The 13680-nt window shown below is 30.3% G+C and overlaps 2 protein-coding genes and 1 long non-coding RNA gene across 6 annotated transcripts; 1 reads left to right on the top strand and 2 right to left on the bottom strand.

The window, feature by feature from the left end:
- Positions 1–7: 7 nt before the first annotated feature.
- Positions 8–1876, bottom strand: LOC106787519 (general transcription factor IIH subunit 2). Its single transcript, XM_014749936.1, has 7 exons — positions 1664–1876; positions 1344–1545; positions 1146–1274; positions 903–1076; positions 576–832; positions 249–498; positions 8–153 (listed from the first exon to the last, which is right to left on the bottom strand). The coding sequence occupies exons 1-7, from the start codon at positions 1720–1722 to the stop codon at positions 25–27; spliced, it is 1200 nt and encodes a 399-aa protein (XP_014605422.1). The 5' UTR covers positions 1723–1876; the 3' UTR covers positions 8–24.
- Positions 1877–2162: 286 nt separating this feature from the next.
- LOC106787531 lies at positions 2163–8887 on the top strand. Its single transcript, XM_014749955.1, has 10 exons — positions 2163–2703; positions 3862–3964; positions 4085–4227; positions 4325–4559; positions 4627–4802; positions 4927–5066; positions 5144–5353; positions 5431–5513; positions 5599–7929; positions 8021–8887. Exons 2-10 carry the CDS (start codon positions 3910–3912, stop codon positions 8116–8118), a joined length of 3471 nt encoding a protein of 1156 aa, XP_014605441.1. The 5' UTR covers positions 2163–2703; positions 3862–3909; the 3' UTR covers positions 8119–8887.
- Positions 8888–10661: 1774 nt separating this feature from the next.
- On the bottom strand, positions 10662–13245 carry LOC106787536. Of its 4 annotated transcripts, none has more exons than XR_001381796.1 (3): positions 13219–13245; positions 12736–12893; positions 10662–12663 (listed from the first exon to the last, which is right to left on the bottom strand). It is a non-coding gene; the product is annotated as an uncharacterized LOC106787536 (long non-coding RNA). The 4 variants fall into 4 exon arrangements; XR_001381798.1 differs by having other exon boundaries at positions 12736–12831; positions 13219–13229; XR_001381799.1 differs by lacking the exon at positions 13219–13245 and adding an exon at positions 13069–13103 and having other exon boundaries at positions 12736–12831.
- Between the last annotated feature and the right edge of the window lie 435 nt (positions 13246–13680).

Genomic DNA, 13680 nt, shown 5'->3' with positions numbered 1-13680 from the left:
TGACACGAATTATTTAATATGAATTTATTTTTCAGTAAATTTTTGATATGTAGTTTGATTCGTTGCACAACCCGGACACGTGTGCAATGATTCGTGAATGAATATTTCACAATCTATACAAAATATTCTGGAACATTTTTCGCAAATGTAAATCTAAAATAATAATTTATATATATGTATATATATTATAAATAATAATAAAATCAGAAATTTTGGGGTGTCTATTCATTAATGATTTTAGTTAATACCTTTTTATCTTTTTGAGATAATATTTTTTGGCATCCATAGCACATTGTATATTTGTCTTCGTAATCTAATTCTTTAAACGGTGCAACTGGAAATAAATAATGATACGATCTTGCCAAATGTGGAGCAGAAACTAGAGTTAGACCACATGCTCTACATTCGACTGGTAGTTCACAATGTTTGCTAAGACATTGAGGGCAAAGAAAACCTGTACTTGTTAATTTGACAGATCCATCTGAATTTTCTGCGTGACTGTAAATTAATCATATAAAAGTATGATTTTTCAATCCTTTATAATTGTAGATATACATTATAAAAATTTTACATACCACATGCATACCGTTATCGAAGTATCAGTACCAGAAGATTGCAATGCATGATGTGGAAAACCCATTTTCACGAGTGCTGCGTCTAATCTAGTAGCAGCTGGTGGTGGATCTATATGCGCATTTAACTGTTCTTTAAAATGTTTATCATCTAAAACAACACCATGTTCTCCACCAGTTAAAATAGCAATTTTTTTACAAATGTACAATTCAGCAGCTAAACCTATCACGCTACACCTTATACCATCCGATTTCATAGACTGAAATCAAACTGATTATTATCTTATTTAAAATATATACTAATATTAATCAAAAAATAAATTTATTTACTTGTATTGTCTCGGTAATATCTCCAGGATCACACGTAGTAAGAGAACCAGTTATTATTATTATTTCTTTACTAGCATGAGACGGTAACAGCCTAAGTGATTTTAAAGCTAATTCTAAAGAATTTTGTAATGATGGTTCACCAGCTAATGCTGTTTGCTGCAAAGCTTTTATTTCCTATAAAAATGATAGACAATATGAGGATCATTGTTTTCTCTTGAAATAATACAGTATATACGTACAAACCTTAATGTGTTTCTTTGAATTTCCAGCCAAGTCACTAATCTTCTCAGCTCTTTTATTCTTAGTTATAATTAAACCGACTTGGCTTATAGGATTCTGATAAAAGAATTCATCCACAAAGTCCTCTAAAAGCTTATGATTATTTTATAAATTGGTTGTCATAGCAGTGCACAGATTTAATATTTTTAAAATATGAAATACCTTCAAGGAACATAGTAAACGCGTTGGTTTCAAATCTTGATTGGACATTGCTTCAGAAGTATCAAGAATAATATACAAATGTCTCATCATTCCTAATCTGGCACCAGCTTTTCTATCCAATTGCCTTTTTCTTTTCGCATTATGTATAATTTCTGCAACGGATGCTTCAACAAGCCCATCATCATCTTCTTTAATTGCTTCCCTTTATAACAAAATTGATAAAGATTAAATTAATAAAATTGCACATGCAATATTTTGATGTAATTAACACTTAGTTAATTATAAATTAAATAAAAATATACATGCAAATATCTACTTACCAAGTTTTTTCATAACCAGTCTCCCATCTGTACTCCTTTCCTTCTTCCTCGTCAGCCATTTCTTTTCACTACAAAATAAACTTTGATACTGTGTAATATAAATAAATCAAAATAAAAATTAATAATAAATAATTAGTACTGAAAGAAATCAAAGTAGTGAATACGATCGAGGTAAACGACCAATGAATGTCATCAGAATCGACTTGGTATTAATTAATATAGCTTTTTCTCTCTTTATCCGGAATATCAGCAGGTCAAATGTAAAAGGCGGTAAATTTAAAAACGGTAAAAATCCTTCAATTAGCATCAGTTTTTTGTCTATTAATTACCATTATTAATAATATCTCATAGATCTTAGTTATAAAATATGAAAGAAATTTTATATTTAATGATAAAAATAAATAAATTAGGATAATACAATGGTTAATAAAGTCGGAAAAAGTAATATCAGGTTCCCGCCAAAATAATACTCGTCGCTGGGTCTGGCGGTAAGCGGGCGCCATGGCGCCACTGTCAGAAGACGCGATCACTGTTTTCATTCCGTTTCGTGCTGTTTAGGAGTATTTTCTGGATCGGGAAAATCGGGTTTTTCTACGGTTTATCGGCCGTAAGTCGTCATCATTGGTTCGAGAGATGATCGTTAAGAATAATTTTTAAGGTGTCCAAAGTGCATTCGAAAAGTATTAACGAAAAAACAGGAAGTGAATCTAACACGGAGGGAAGAGCATTAAGCGAGAAGAGCCATCTTGACGAAGCAAGCATCGGCTTGTTCGTTAGCTCGTTCGTCTTAGGGACAAGAAGAAGAGGAAAAGAGTCGCGTGTGGCGGCAGCAATGTCATCTTTTCGAAATAATTGCGATATCACGACGCGCTTTAGTTATTTGCGTTAACGCAATAGTCGCTTTGCGTAAGGCCAAAGCCATCTTAACCGGGTGATCCGCGTGCGTTAACGCGAAAACGAAGGAAGAAGGGAGACAGAAAGAGAAAGAAAGAAAGAAAGAGATAGAGAGAGAGAAAGAGAGAAAAAGAGAGAAAGAAAGTGTATGTTCTCTATGTGTATATGTGTGCATGTTACGTGTGTATACCTTTTTAAAGAAAAAGAGAGAGTGAGAAAAGACGATAGAATAGATATCCATATATATACATATTATATATATATATATAATATGTCTATATATATGTGTATATATATATATATATATATATATATATATTTAGGGTCGTGAAAATATTACGTTGGTAACTCCACGCGACTGGCCGCGTTTACAATGAATAACCTGGGGCAGTGTCTATCTTAAAGTTTTATCATTTATGCGGGAATTTGCTTNCATATATATACATATTATATATATATATATAATATATGTCTATATATATGTGTATATATATATATATATATATATATATATTGAGTACGTTGAAAGTCATACGTTGGTAACTCCACGCGACTGGCCGCGTTTACAATGAATAACCTGGGGCAGTGTCTATCTTAAAGTTTTATCATTTATGCGGGAATTTGCTTCTTTTTCAAATCATAATTTATTAGCATTTACGGTACATTTTATATTTTACAAAGCCTCTTCTTCCGAATCAGATTGTCGTCGAAAACTGGCTGACGTGGAAGGATTTATAAAACAGCCGATCATATGAAACGTAGGAGCGGCTCTCTGGCGGTCTAACGAATTGAATTACATTTTCTATATTCGATTTCATTTACCGAATCAGTTTGAATGTTTATTATTTTTTATTAACCCGCGAATTTTCAAATTAAAATTACAATTTTTTCGTATTTTAATTTAATTTATTTGATTCGTTGTTATTGTTCGTAGAAAGAAAAAATAAATATATGTATATATTTGTGTAAACGATCACTTTAAAAGGATAAAATTTATTACAAAATATTTTTTAACCTCATTTATATTTTCGCGCTCGACTTATAGACTCTCGTATATCTTACCCATGCTGTGGTATATATTTAATTAAAATTATAATTTATATTGTATTTATTTTTGTTATATATACAGTACTCCTCTTTTTTTAGTTTTCTTAATAAATTCTTTTATACCAAGATAATATTACATAGTTTTGTCTAATTAGTATTCATTGTGTTTCGTTATTTACATTGCAAAACATATATAAGTTTATATTTCTAATATTATTAGCATAAATGGTTAAATATATCAATTTTTAAATTTGCAGCAAACTGTATTCTCTGAGAACGCTAAGACAAGCATAATTTTTAACAAGATGGAAGCGGATGATGGCCCCTCGGCTGTCAATACTAATCCGGCCACTATAAAAGGTAATCTGTTTATATCTTTTTATTAATTAATTCATTAAAAATAAATCTAATACTTATATAAGTTCATTCATTATATCAATGCTTAGCGAATGTAAATTGAAATATTGTTTTTATTATTAGCCGCACAAGAAGAAATGGGACGATTAGATATCTTGGTATGCGGTCAGTGCCATTCAGTTTTTCACTTTATCGAAGAATTTCAAGAGCACCGTACGAAAGAAGGTTCTTGTTCACACGTATCACATTTTCGTGATAATACTAACGTTAGTATCTCAATAAATATAATCTAAACCATTTTTATGAGTTATTATTTTAGAGGAAGAAATAAAAAATTTAATAATTTCTTTCTAATATCCGCAGAATGAACAAAAAGCACAAGTTTGGGCCTTTCTTTTGTGGAAAGATACACAAATTCAGCAAGAAAACACCGATAGAGACTCTACTAATTCATGGAAGCTCTATCAAAAATGGTGTAAAATGGATACACACATTAGAGATTCGTGGATAGCTGCAGGGAAAACTATTCAAACGTTTACTAAAATTAGTAATGCAAAGATGCAGGAAGTTCCAAGGCAAACTAATTCTAATGCTGAAGGTATTTCTTGCTAAATATTTTTTTTATTATGTAACAAATTGAACAAAGTTCTCTTTCTTTTCTATAGGAACAAAACAAATAGTAGTACGTAAAGTTATTAGAAATGGACAACCAGAGGAAGCATCTGATTCTAAGAAAGATGTTAAATCTTCCGAAGTTAAATTACACAAAGGCTTGGAATCTATGGAGAGTGAAATTGATAAGAAAGAAAAACCAAGATTGAAACCAACTATTAAACCGAAGGTAATATCAACTAATATGACTATAGTATATATGAATATTTAATAGAATCATATAAATATTGATTTACATTTATAAGAGTGTTATATATTTTTATTATTATTATTATTTTTTTTTATTTTCATAGGTGAAATTATCAAAAGCAACAGGAGAAGAAGATAGAGATTCGAGTACTGAGGAATACATTATAGAAAAAATTTTAGCTAAACGTTTTAATCCAAAAAAGAGATGCTCGGAATACTTACTCAAATGGGAAGGTTATTCACAGTTAGTTCGTTTTCTATTTTCTGATATTAAAATTGTTGATTTTTCTTTTTTAATGAAAAAGTTACATGTATTTATAGCGAAAGCAATTCATGGGAACCATTAGAAAGTGTTGCAACTTGCAAGTACATATTAGAAGAATTTGAAAGGAATCTAGCTAAACAAAAAGAAATGAAAGCGGCACAACAGCAAGCTAGTAATAAATTGTCAGGAAAGGTAGCTGCACAAAAAGCTGTTATCAAATCAGCAGATGCCAGCAAGCCTGGTCCAAGCAATGTGGTTCAAGCAGGGTATGTTAATGAATGTATACTATAATATATTACATTAGTATTTGTATAAAATATTTGACTATTTTTATAATATTTAGTCGTCCCATGCGTTCAAGTAAATCTAAAGCAATGGATCAAGTGAAGCAGTGGTGTGGTTCAATGAAAGATGAAGAGAGTGACCGTATGTTTTGTATATATTCGTTGTATTTCTTTATCATATTATAATTGTAGTAATAATATTTATAAAATATTTTTCTAAATTTCAGTATTAGGAAAAAGAAGGATAGACTATTCTGATAGCGATTCAGAAGAGGCTGGTAGCAGTGCTGCTAAAAGGGCAAAGGGTGATACTGGTAGCGATGAAGATTGGAGTGGAGAATCAGAAGAAGAGAAGATGATGGGACGTAGTGATGTAATACAACGTGCATTTAACCGTGCAAACGCGCAATCTAATGGTTCTAACAGGACTGTTTCTACTACTGACCTTGCAACTTCATTGGGACTTCAGTCACCGGATGGATCTAAATCAAATCAATCTCCAGTATTAGTCGCAAATGCTAAAGGCGTTGTTAAAGTGGATCCCAAACAAATGCCAAATCTAACATCTGGTCTCTATGTTATGTCACGAAAGGATGGTATTATAAAGTTAGATTCATCTCCGAGTGGAAAACTCGCTGTCAAAGGTTCATCTACAACACAAGGTGTTCTAATGGTACAAAATCGGGATAACAGTAATGTAAGAAAACAAGTTATTTCGGCGAGTCAATCCAACTCTATCACTCCCGTTAAAGTAGTATCGAAAATGGATGGAAGTCAGGTAGTAACACAAATGAAAGTAGTTTCTAAGCCTGTTGGGTCTAAAGCAGGAGGTATACAAAAACCGGAACCTATCAAAATACAACCTAAACCAGACCCATCACAATTACAACAAATACATGTAGTAACTGCAGTACCAACTCCCATAACGTTACAACCAAGACTTAGTGCGGGTATACGTCCTAATCCTGTTACAGTAACACGTGGCGCGGATGGTCGTCCTCTGTTACCTAGACCAGCATTACGTGCAACTACCCCAACTAGTGTTCTTGGTATTGGATCATCTATTCGTACTCCTGTTAGAGCACCAGCTCCTAGACAATTACAAGGTCAACAAACACGACAAGTTCTACACAAACGTACAACAGTTGTAAATACTCAAGCTAGTTCACCCAGTACTGCATCAGTGACTCCTCCTGTTAAACCAAAATTCACAGTACTCAGTTCACAAGGAAAACAAGTTATTAAATCTAATAGTCCTGCACAAAATAAGCAATCACCTAAATCAGCATTAAGTAAACCGCAGTCCCTGATATCGCCACAACAAAAATTATTAATGGCAAAGAGAAAAGCGCAGGAGGCAGCAGGTTTGATCAAGTCAGGTGGACGTGGTGGTATATTGGCTAGTAATCGTGCGTCTGTTGGACGTGGTAAAGCAAAAGCTGTTGAATCACCAACTGTTATTGCTCCAGGAAACAAACCTAAAGAAAGTAAATTAGCAGAGGGAGATGGACTTCATATGGAATTTCATGAAGTTGGCTCAGAGGAAAGCAGTAGCGAAGGAGAACCAGAACTTCCTCCACCCGAGGCTGAAACAATTACAACTGCTGAACCTGACAGTCCACCGCGACCATTTACTTTGTGTCCTTTAACTGGACGTATAATTGGACCTGACGGCGAACCAGTCGAACAGTCCAATGAGCATGAAACTGAACCAACTCCTTCAACGACATTACCAAATGTTAAAACAGCTACAACTTCGGCTGAAAACACAGACACTATTGCAACGACCACTACTGCTGAATTAGTGTTACCTTCTCTTGATTCCCTCACAGAAGGTGGTGGTATTATGAGAGTAGAAATGAGTCCTGGTGGCACAACAGGTACTATCGTCCAGACTAGCGAACCAGCACAAATTCACTTACCAAATGAAGCTGTAACTGCTCCAGATCTTCCTTGCTTAGATGATTCAACGACAAATACAGTAACACCACCAACCACAACCGTATCAACATCTTTAACAGAAACATCTATAAGTGAGCCTACCATTACGACGGGAGTAACAACAGCTGCTGCAGTAACATCTACCACAACTATGTCAGTTACATCTACTGATGTAGTAAATAAATCAGATGAGAAAATACCTGAGGAAAGAAAAGTAACTGAAGACACATCAAATGTAGTAACGATAGCAGGTGATGATGGTGTTCTATATCAAGTCACTGGACAAGCTGATGATGGACAAACTTTATTAGTAACGCGAGGGGCGGATGGTGAACAACAATGTGTATATGTTACTACCGAACAGCAAGGAGACGAAGGATCAGTTTTAACGCTGGATCATGCTGTTGCCGAAGCAGTGGCACAATTAATACCTGACCAAGTTAATCTTACGTCACAATTCTATGTAAAAGAAGGTGATGCAGAGCCAACTGAAAATCCAATGGTAATGTCCATAATGGATAACACAAATGCAACAGATGTTACTGGAAGTCAAGAGGATAGTGACGGACAAGCACAAGTTGTGGCTCAAGTTGTACAAGCAGAAGAACCTACGCCAGGTAATATTAAATATTTCTTTATTCTTTCTTGACAATGATTCATTTTATATCCACGTACTTATAATGTTTATATATTTTGATTATTATATAGGTGGAACGAGAAGAGTAGTGCTGCTTCTGCCAGATGGAAATTTAATGATGACTGAAGTAGATGAAGAACAATATGCTGCACTTGAACTTGACAAATGAAGATTTGTATCATTTAAACATGTGTGAAGAGAAAAATGACAAACCCCTGTGTCGAATTAAATATTTACATGAATCTTCTATATTTAAGGGTGACCATGGATTGTATATATGTAAGAACGATTAATTCGTACAATTACATTTAACAAAACAATAATGTTTTCCAGCTAGACAAACATGGTGCTGGTAAAATTGTAAAAAAAATTCAATTCCACACGTATATTGAAGTTTATATAGACTTTATGTTAACTCAGAATATTTTCAAAATTTAATCTCCTTCGAACAATCGTTTGGAATTTTAATTCTTATAATTCATTTCCATTATATAAATAGTAATAACAATACAAAGATAGTAACATCAGAACTTCAATATCATCAGCAGTATACAGCTTTTGAAATAAGTTGTACTCGTAGGATAGTAAGGTATAATCTGGGGTTTTATATTTTCTAAACAAAGCTTTAGTCAAAATATTATCTCTCTCTTACTCTATCTGTCTCTGTCTCTTTGCATACAAAGTCCAAATGTATACATTTGCAATATCGTATAATAGAGCATAATTCCATGTATTCTACTCCAATTACATTGGTGCTCACCATTCTTCTTTTTATGTACTGAAAAATCTATCTATTTTGTCAATTATGCTTGAACCTTGAACCTAGTTTGACTAAACTAATTGTTTTTATTAAGCATAAACATAGTTCATGAAATGATTTTTTTTCTTTTCATTTTTAAATATATATATCTATAAATATACAGGGTAGTAAAAAAGGATTAAATATTTTAAGGACTTATAGTACTTATCAGGACTTCTATTTACTCTTCTTGATAAGTAATATAAGCCTTTAAAATATTGGATCCCTTTTTTTCCAATCCTGTATGTATTATTTAAGCTATATAAGTTAGATATATTATATTATACTATATAATATTATATTACATTACATCAAAAACATATATATTTGCATATATATGTTTTTTTATATGTGTAATTATATATATATATATATAATACATATATAATATATATATATATATATATATATCATCAAATACAATATTATTTCTTATTGTATACATTTCTTGTGCTTCATGGACTATGTATGCTTATTTATAACATAAATAAGTGCACTCTCTTAAGCAACACATAAGTTCTCAAACTCAACAGAATTTAAAAAATACAAGGTTGTTTAATGGAACTTTAAAGAAGTCTTATTATTAAGCCTATTCCTTTATTTTGAATTATATAGAACATTATTTGATTATATTAGTATTAATGTAACACTTAGGTAGAATAATTATAAAGTACTTTAGTAATAATACAATGTGTATTTGAACACAGAAAAACGCAATTGTAGTTATGTATTAAGAATCATGAAATTTTTACTAGATTTTTTTCAATACGATGATATACGCATATGTATTATGTATATTATTATCATTTTGTTTTTTTTTCAAAGTAATATATATATATATATATATGTGTATGCGTATTATTTAAAGTGAAGAATTAGAAAAAAGAAAAGAATTTTACTTCGTAAATGAATAATAGTGCAAACAAAATTTGAACTATGATTTTTGTGAGAATGATATCATATTAACTATATATTTGTATCGGTAATCGTAGCTTTGTATGGATACGGATATAACAAAGAAAAGAAAAAAAAATACATTACGTCGAAATTTTAATGGTGTTATCGATCGCAGCGTTAAACTAGATTCAAGTGTAACACGTAGGCGTATCTTTTTATTTAAAAAGATAACAAGATAACGTTTAATTTTCGTTACACAAAAGAAAATAATAAAATATATATATTAAATTCTGATTCGATCAAGAATTAGATAAAAATATAAAATCCTAGGATTTTACTTGCATAACACATTTGTAAATACACGCTCATTTCTGATCCTTTATATGAAGATTGTTTCAAATAAACAATACTAACAACCAATTTGTTATGCACATGTTTAGTACTTTTATTTTCCTGTAGGATAAATAGAAAGACAAATATATATATATATATATACATATATATATTTGTTTATTTATTATGGTATACATACACTCTAATAAGCTATAATATATTTATATAATAAAATAAAATATACTAATAACGATGAAAAAAACGTATATTTATTTCTAACAATTTTTCAGATGATCATTTGTTAATTGTTTTTTAAAAAATGTCATACATTTTATAATGCTCTTGTATTTGTTCTATTATTATTTATCTTTTAAATAGAGAAAAGCAATACAATAAATTTTATATCATTACTATTGCACTTAAGATATATTTCGTATAAGAATAAAATGTCCTCGGAAATGTTATACAAATGTCCTAAAAATCATTCTAATTACATTTTATATCGAATATCACCAAAATTATGGATTGTTAGTTATCATATATTTATATTCAGCACGTAACTCTAATATATCTTAACATCTAATTTCATAGGATAAATTCTATGAGAACAAGATTGACAGTGATAGTTCAGAAGTCAAATTCGTAGAATATAAATTAAATGATATTGATAAAACATATTCTGGATTGATGAAATTTATTCCTTCGACGATAAAGATAAAGCCAGTTATTCAAAATAATTTTATAAAGGAATCATTTATGAGAAGGTACATTCTTTTGCGACCTCATTGCATAAATCTTATATTAATGCAGAAATTATTATAGAAAACAAAGTGAAATGAATTGCACTATATTTAAAGAACGCAGAAAAAGTACATACAAAACAGAATCATATAGATCCATTTTAATAGCAAAACCTGATCATGTCTGTTTCCATAATTTTCAAAGATATTCTTTATACAGAGTACGTATATGATATTAAATTATTTTCATCATATTTATATTGGATATAGACACGTTTTGGTTGCAACTATTACAACTGTAATTACGAAACTTATGTTATTTTTCTTACAGAAAAATGTAATATTAACAAACAAGAGTAATTATCTAACAAGATTTCAAATAAAGCCTACGACTTTTTATTCTAAATTTCGAGTTGAAGTACAAAATAAAAAACTAAAAAGTAATTTTATCGCTCCAGGAATGCAAGTTAAATTAATTGTTTATTTTTACACCGAAGATTTCTGTGAGAAGGAAGAAATGATTAATGTATACGTTCAACACGGAAGACCTATTAATATTAAATTACAATGTACTAGAAATCCTCCTATACTGAAAAGTAATCGTTTTTTCCTTTTTTATATATAATAAATCGTACATTGTATTGTTAGAACGTTGTCTAATGCATCTATGTACTTTTAGAAATAATTGTACCACATTTGCAACATGCAGAATCGCAAATACAAAATTTGTATTCAACTCGGAGCATTACGATGTCTAGTGATTCATGGGAATCATATACAACCCAAGTATAATATTATTAATATTCTATTTCATATATCTTCTAATTCCTAATACATAAAATCTTATCCTTTTTTAGTATTCTAGTACTATCGATGAATTTGATAAATATTATTACAGTGAAAGATCGTTAACAAATGTTGATTACTCCAACATGATTTTTGATTGCGGAAAGTGTTTCGTTGGCGAACAGATTGCATTTCAAATTAGATTTAGAAACACTGGAATAGATGGAAAGTTCATTGTAATAAGTGAAATCGATTGGTATAGTATGTTTATAGAAGTAAGTAATTTTTTACATATTCTAATAATTATTATGATAAAAAAATAATAAATAATCATTTCTTTCTATAGGATATCACAGATATTAATATACTAACTTTACAATATTTTGCTGTATGGCCAGCATATTTTGTTTTGAAGACGCAAGAGGATGTATTTGTTCATATATATTTCTTTCCTGAATCTTACGGAGTGCACGTAATTTTTAGCAAAATGTATATCAAAAGAATCTTAAATAATATAATGATCATTTTCAGGTCGAAACATTATACGTTATTAGTGACAATTATTCGATTAAATCTATCGAATTAATCGGTGATGGTATTATCTACGAGCCACAGATCTTGCAAATTAACAGTGTAAGTATATTTTAGAAATGATTTATATATTACTTTTTAAACAATATTTTTCCAGCAATCAAAAGAGACAATATTATTTTTGACAAAGATCGATGCACAAGCTGTTGCTCACTATCATTTAAATTTACAAACAAATTTATCGAGTGAGTTTGAAGTTATAAACAAGAAAATATCTATAACTAATACTGGGTAAAATATATTTTAAATATTTCAAGTGCTCTTGTATCATTATTGTATTGGAATGAATGAATTCTTACATTTTATATTCTACGTGCAGCCAAATGTATGTGTTCTTCCATTGGGATAAACGTCATGTACAAGTTAACGAAGAAAATAAAGTTGAAAAAGTAAATTTAACGAATTACTTTTATATAATACCTGCAAGTGGTATTATTCAAGCTTCCACTGTCATGCATTTCAATATAATAATTACAATTCCATCGATTAATTTGATCCACGATCAAGTGTATGGTCTTCTTCAGTGAGTATATACAGAAATTATGTTTATATTAAAATTACATGTATCCTTTAAGAAGACAATACCCATTAATTAAATTTGTTTTTTAATTTTTTTGTAGATTATATATTGAAGATATACCTCGAGCTGCTATATTAAATAGCCATGAATTGTGGACTGTGGAAAGTCAAAGAAAAAGACGTGTTTGTACTAATGTAAGCCACTTATCCCTTTAATCTAAAAATGCATGTAATGAATTTTACTTTCTTTCTTTTCTTAGACTGTGGATATCTTAGTGGCTAATATCAAATTGATACAAAATTTGCATTACGATACACCATGAAAAAAGAAGTAAATTGTATTAAAATAAATTATTATAATAATTTTACACACACAAAACACATATTTAGTTATATTAAGCAATTTTTAACACTTATAAATCATGTATATTAAAAGAATAAAAAAATAAACTACCAGAATGCTTGATAAAAAAACAAGGGTCAGCTACAAATGTAAGTATATATAACAATCAAAAATGTATATCAATGCTAGAATAAATAAAATAACTACATTTAAATCAATGTAAGGACTTAAATAATTATTTAAATAAAAATAACAATATACCATTATTGCCATGTAATAAAAATAAACTTAATTATTTAAAAAAAATATAAACTCCCAACGCCATCTAGCAAAAAGAACTGCAACTACATACAGTTGAAATAAACCGCCAGCGTCATCTAACAAAAAGAAACTGTACTAATAAATATAAGAACGATACAACTAACGCCATCTAACAACAAAACTCCGCACTAAAAGTACATGAAGACCTTATAACCTAGCGCCATCTACCAAAAAGAGCAGTACTAAAATAAATAAGAAATGTAGCGACCTGCTGTCGATAAGCAGATTTCTACTTTATCCTATGCAACGACTGGCGCCGCCATTTTCACTGCTCGTTCTTTGGCAAACTACTTGAGCGCTAGCACTCTATCATAGCTAACAGCGTTTCTATGGGAACGTTAAGGTTTCCGTAGTTACAAAGACTTTCTTCTTTCGTTGTTAGAAAATAAATTAGTTAGTCAA

The sequence above is a fragment of the Polistes canadensis genome, unplaced genomic scaffold, assembly GCF_001313835.1.
Source record: "Polistes canadensis isolate GaletaPanama2010 unplaced genomic scaffold, ASM131383v1 scaffold_103, whole genome shotgun sequence".
Taxonomy (NCBI): Eukaryota; Metazoa; Arthropoda; class Insecta; order Hymenoptera; family Vespidae; genus Polistes; species Polistes canadensis.
This window is presented reverse-complemented; position numbering and strand designations above follow the sequence as displayed.

Bases quoted from the DNA above. Each gene is read 5' to 3' on its own strand.
- LOC106787519 (XM_014749936.1), bottom strand. From the start codon at position 1,722: ATGGCTGACGAGGAAGAAGGAAAGGAGTACAGATGGGAGACTGGTTAT. The intron at 833-902 runs GTAAATAAATTT...GTTTGATTTCAG, and splicing joins ATATTACCGAGACAATACAA to TCTATGAAATCGGATGGTAT. The intron at 499-575 runs GTATGTAAAATT...ATTAATTTACAG, and splicing joins TCGATAACGGTATGCATGTG to TCACGCAGAAAATTCAGATG.
- LOC106787531 (XM_014749955.1), top strand. From the start codon at position 3,910: ATGGAAGCGGATGATGGCCCCTCGGCTGTCAATACTAATCCGGCCACT. The intron at 5,067-5,143 runs GTTAGTTCGTTT...ATGTATTTATAG, and splicing joins AAATGGGAAGGTTATTCACA to CGAAAGCAATTCATGGGAAC. The intron at 7,930-8,020 runs GTAATATTAAAT...ATTATTATATAG, and splicing joins AGCAGAAGAACCTACGCCAG to GTGGAACGAGAAGAGTAGTG.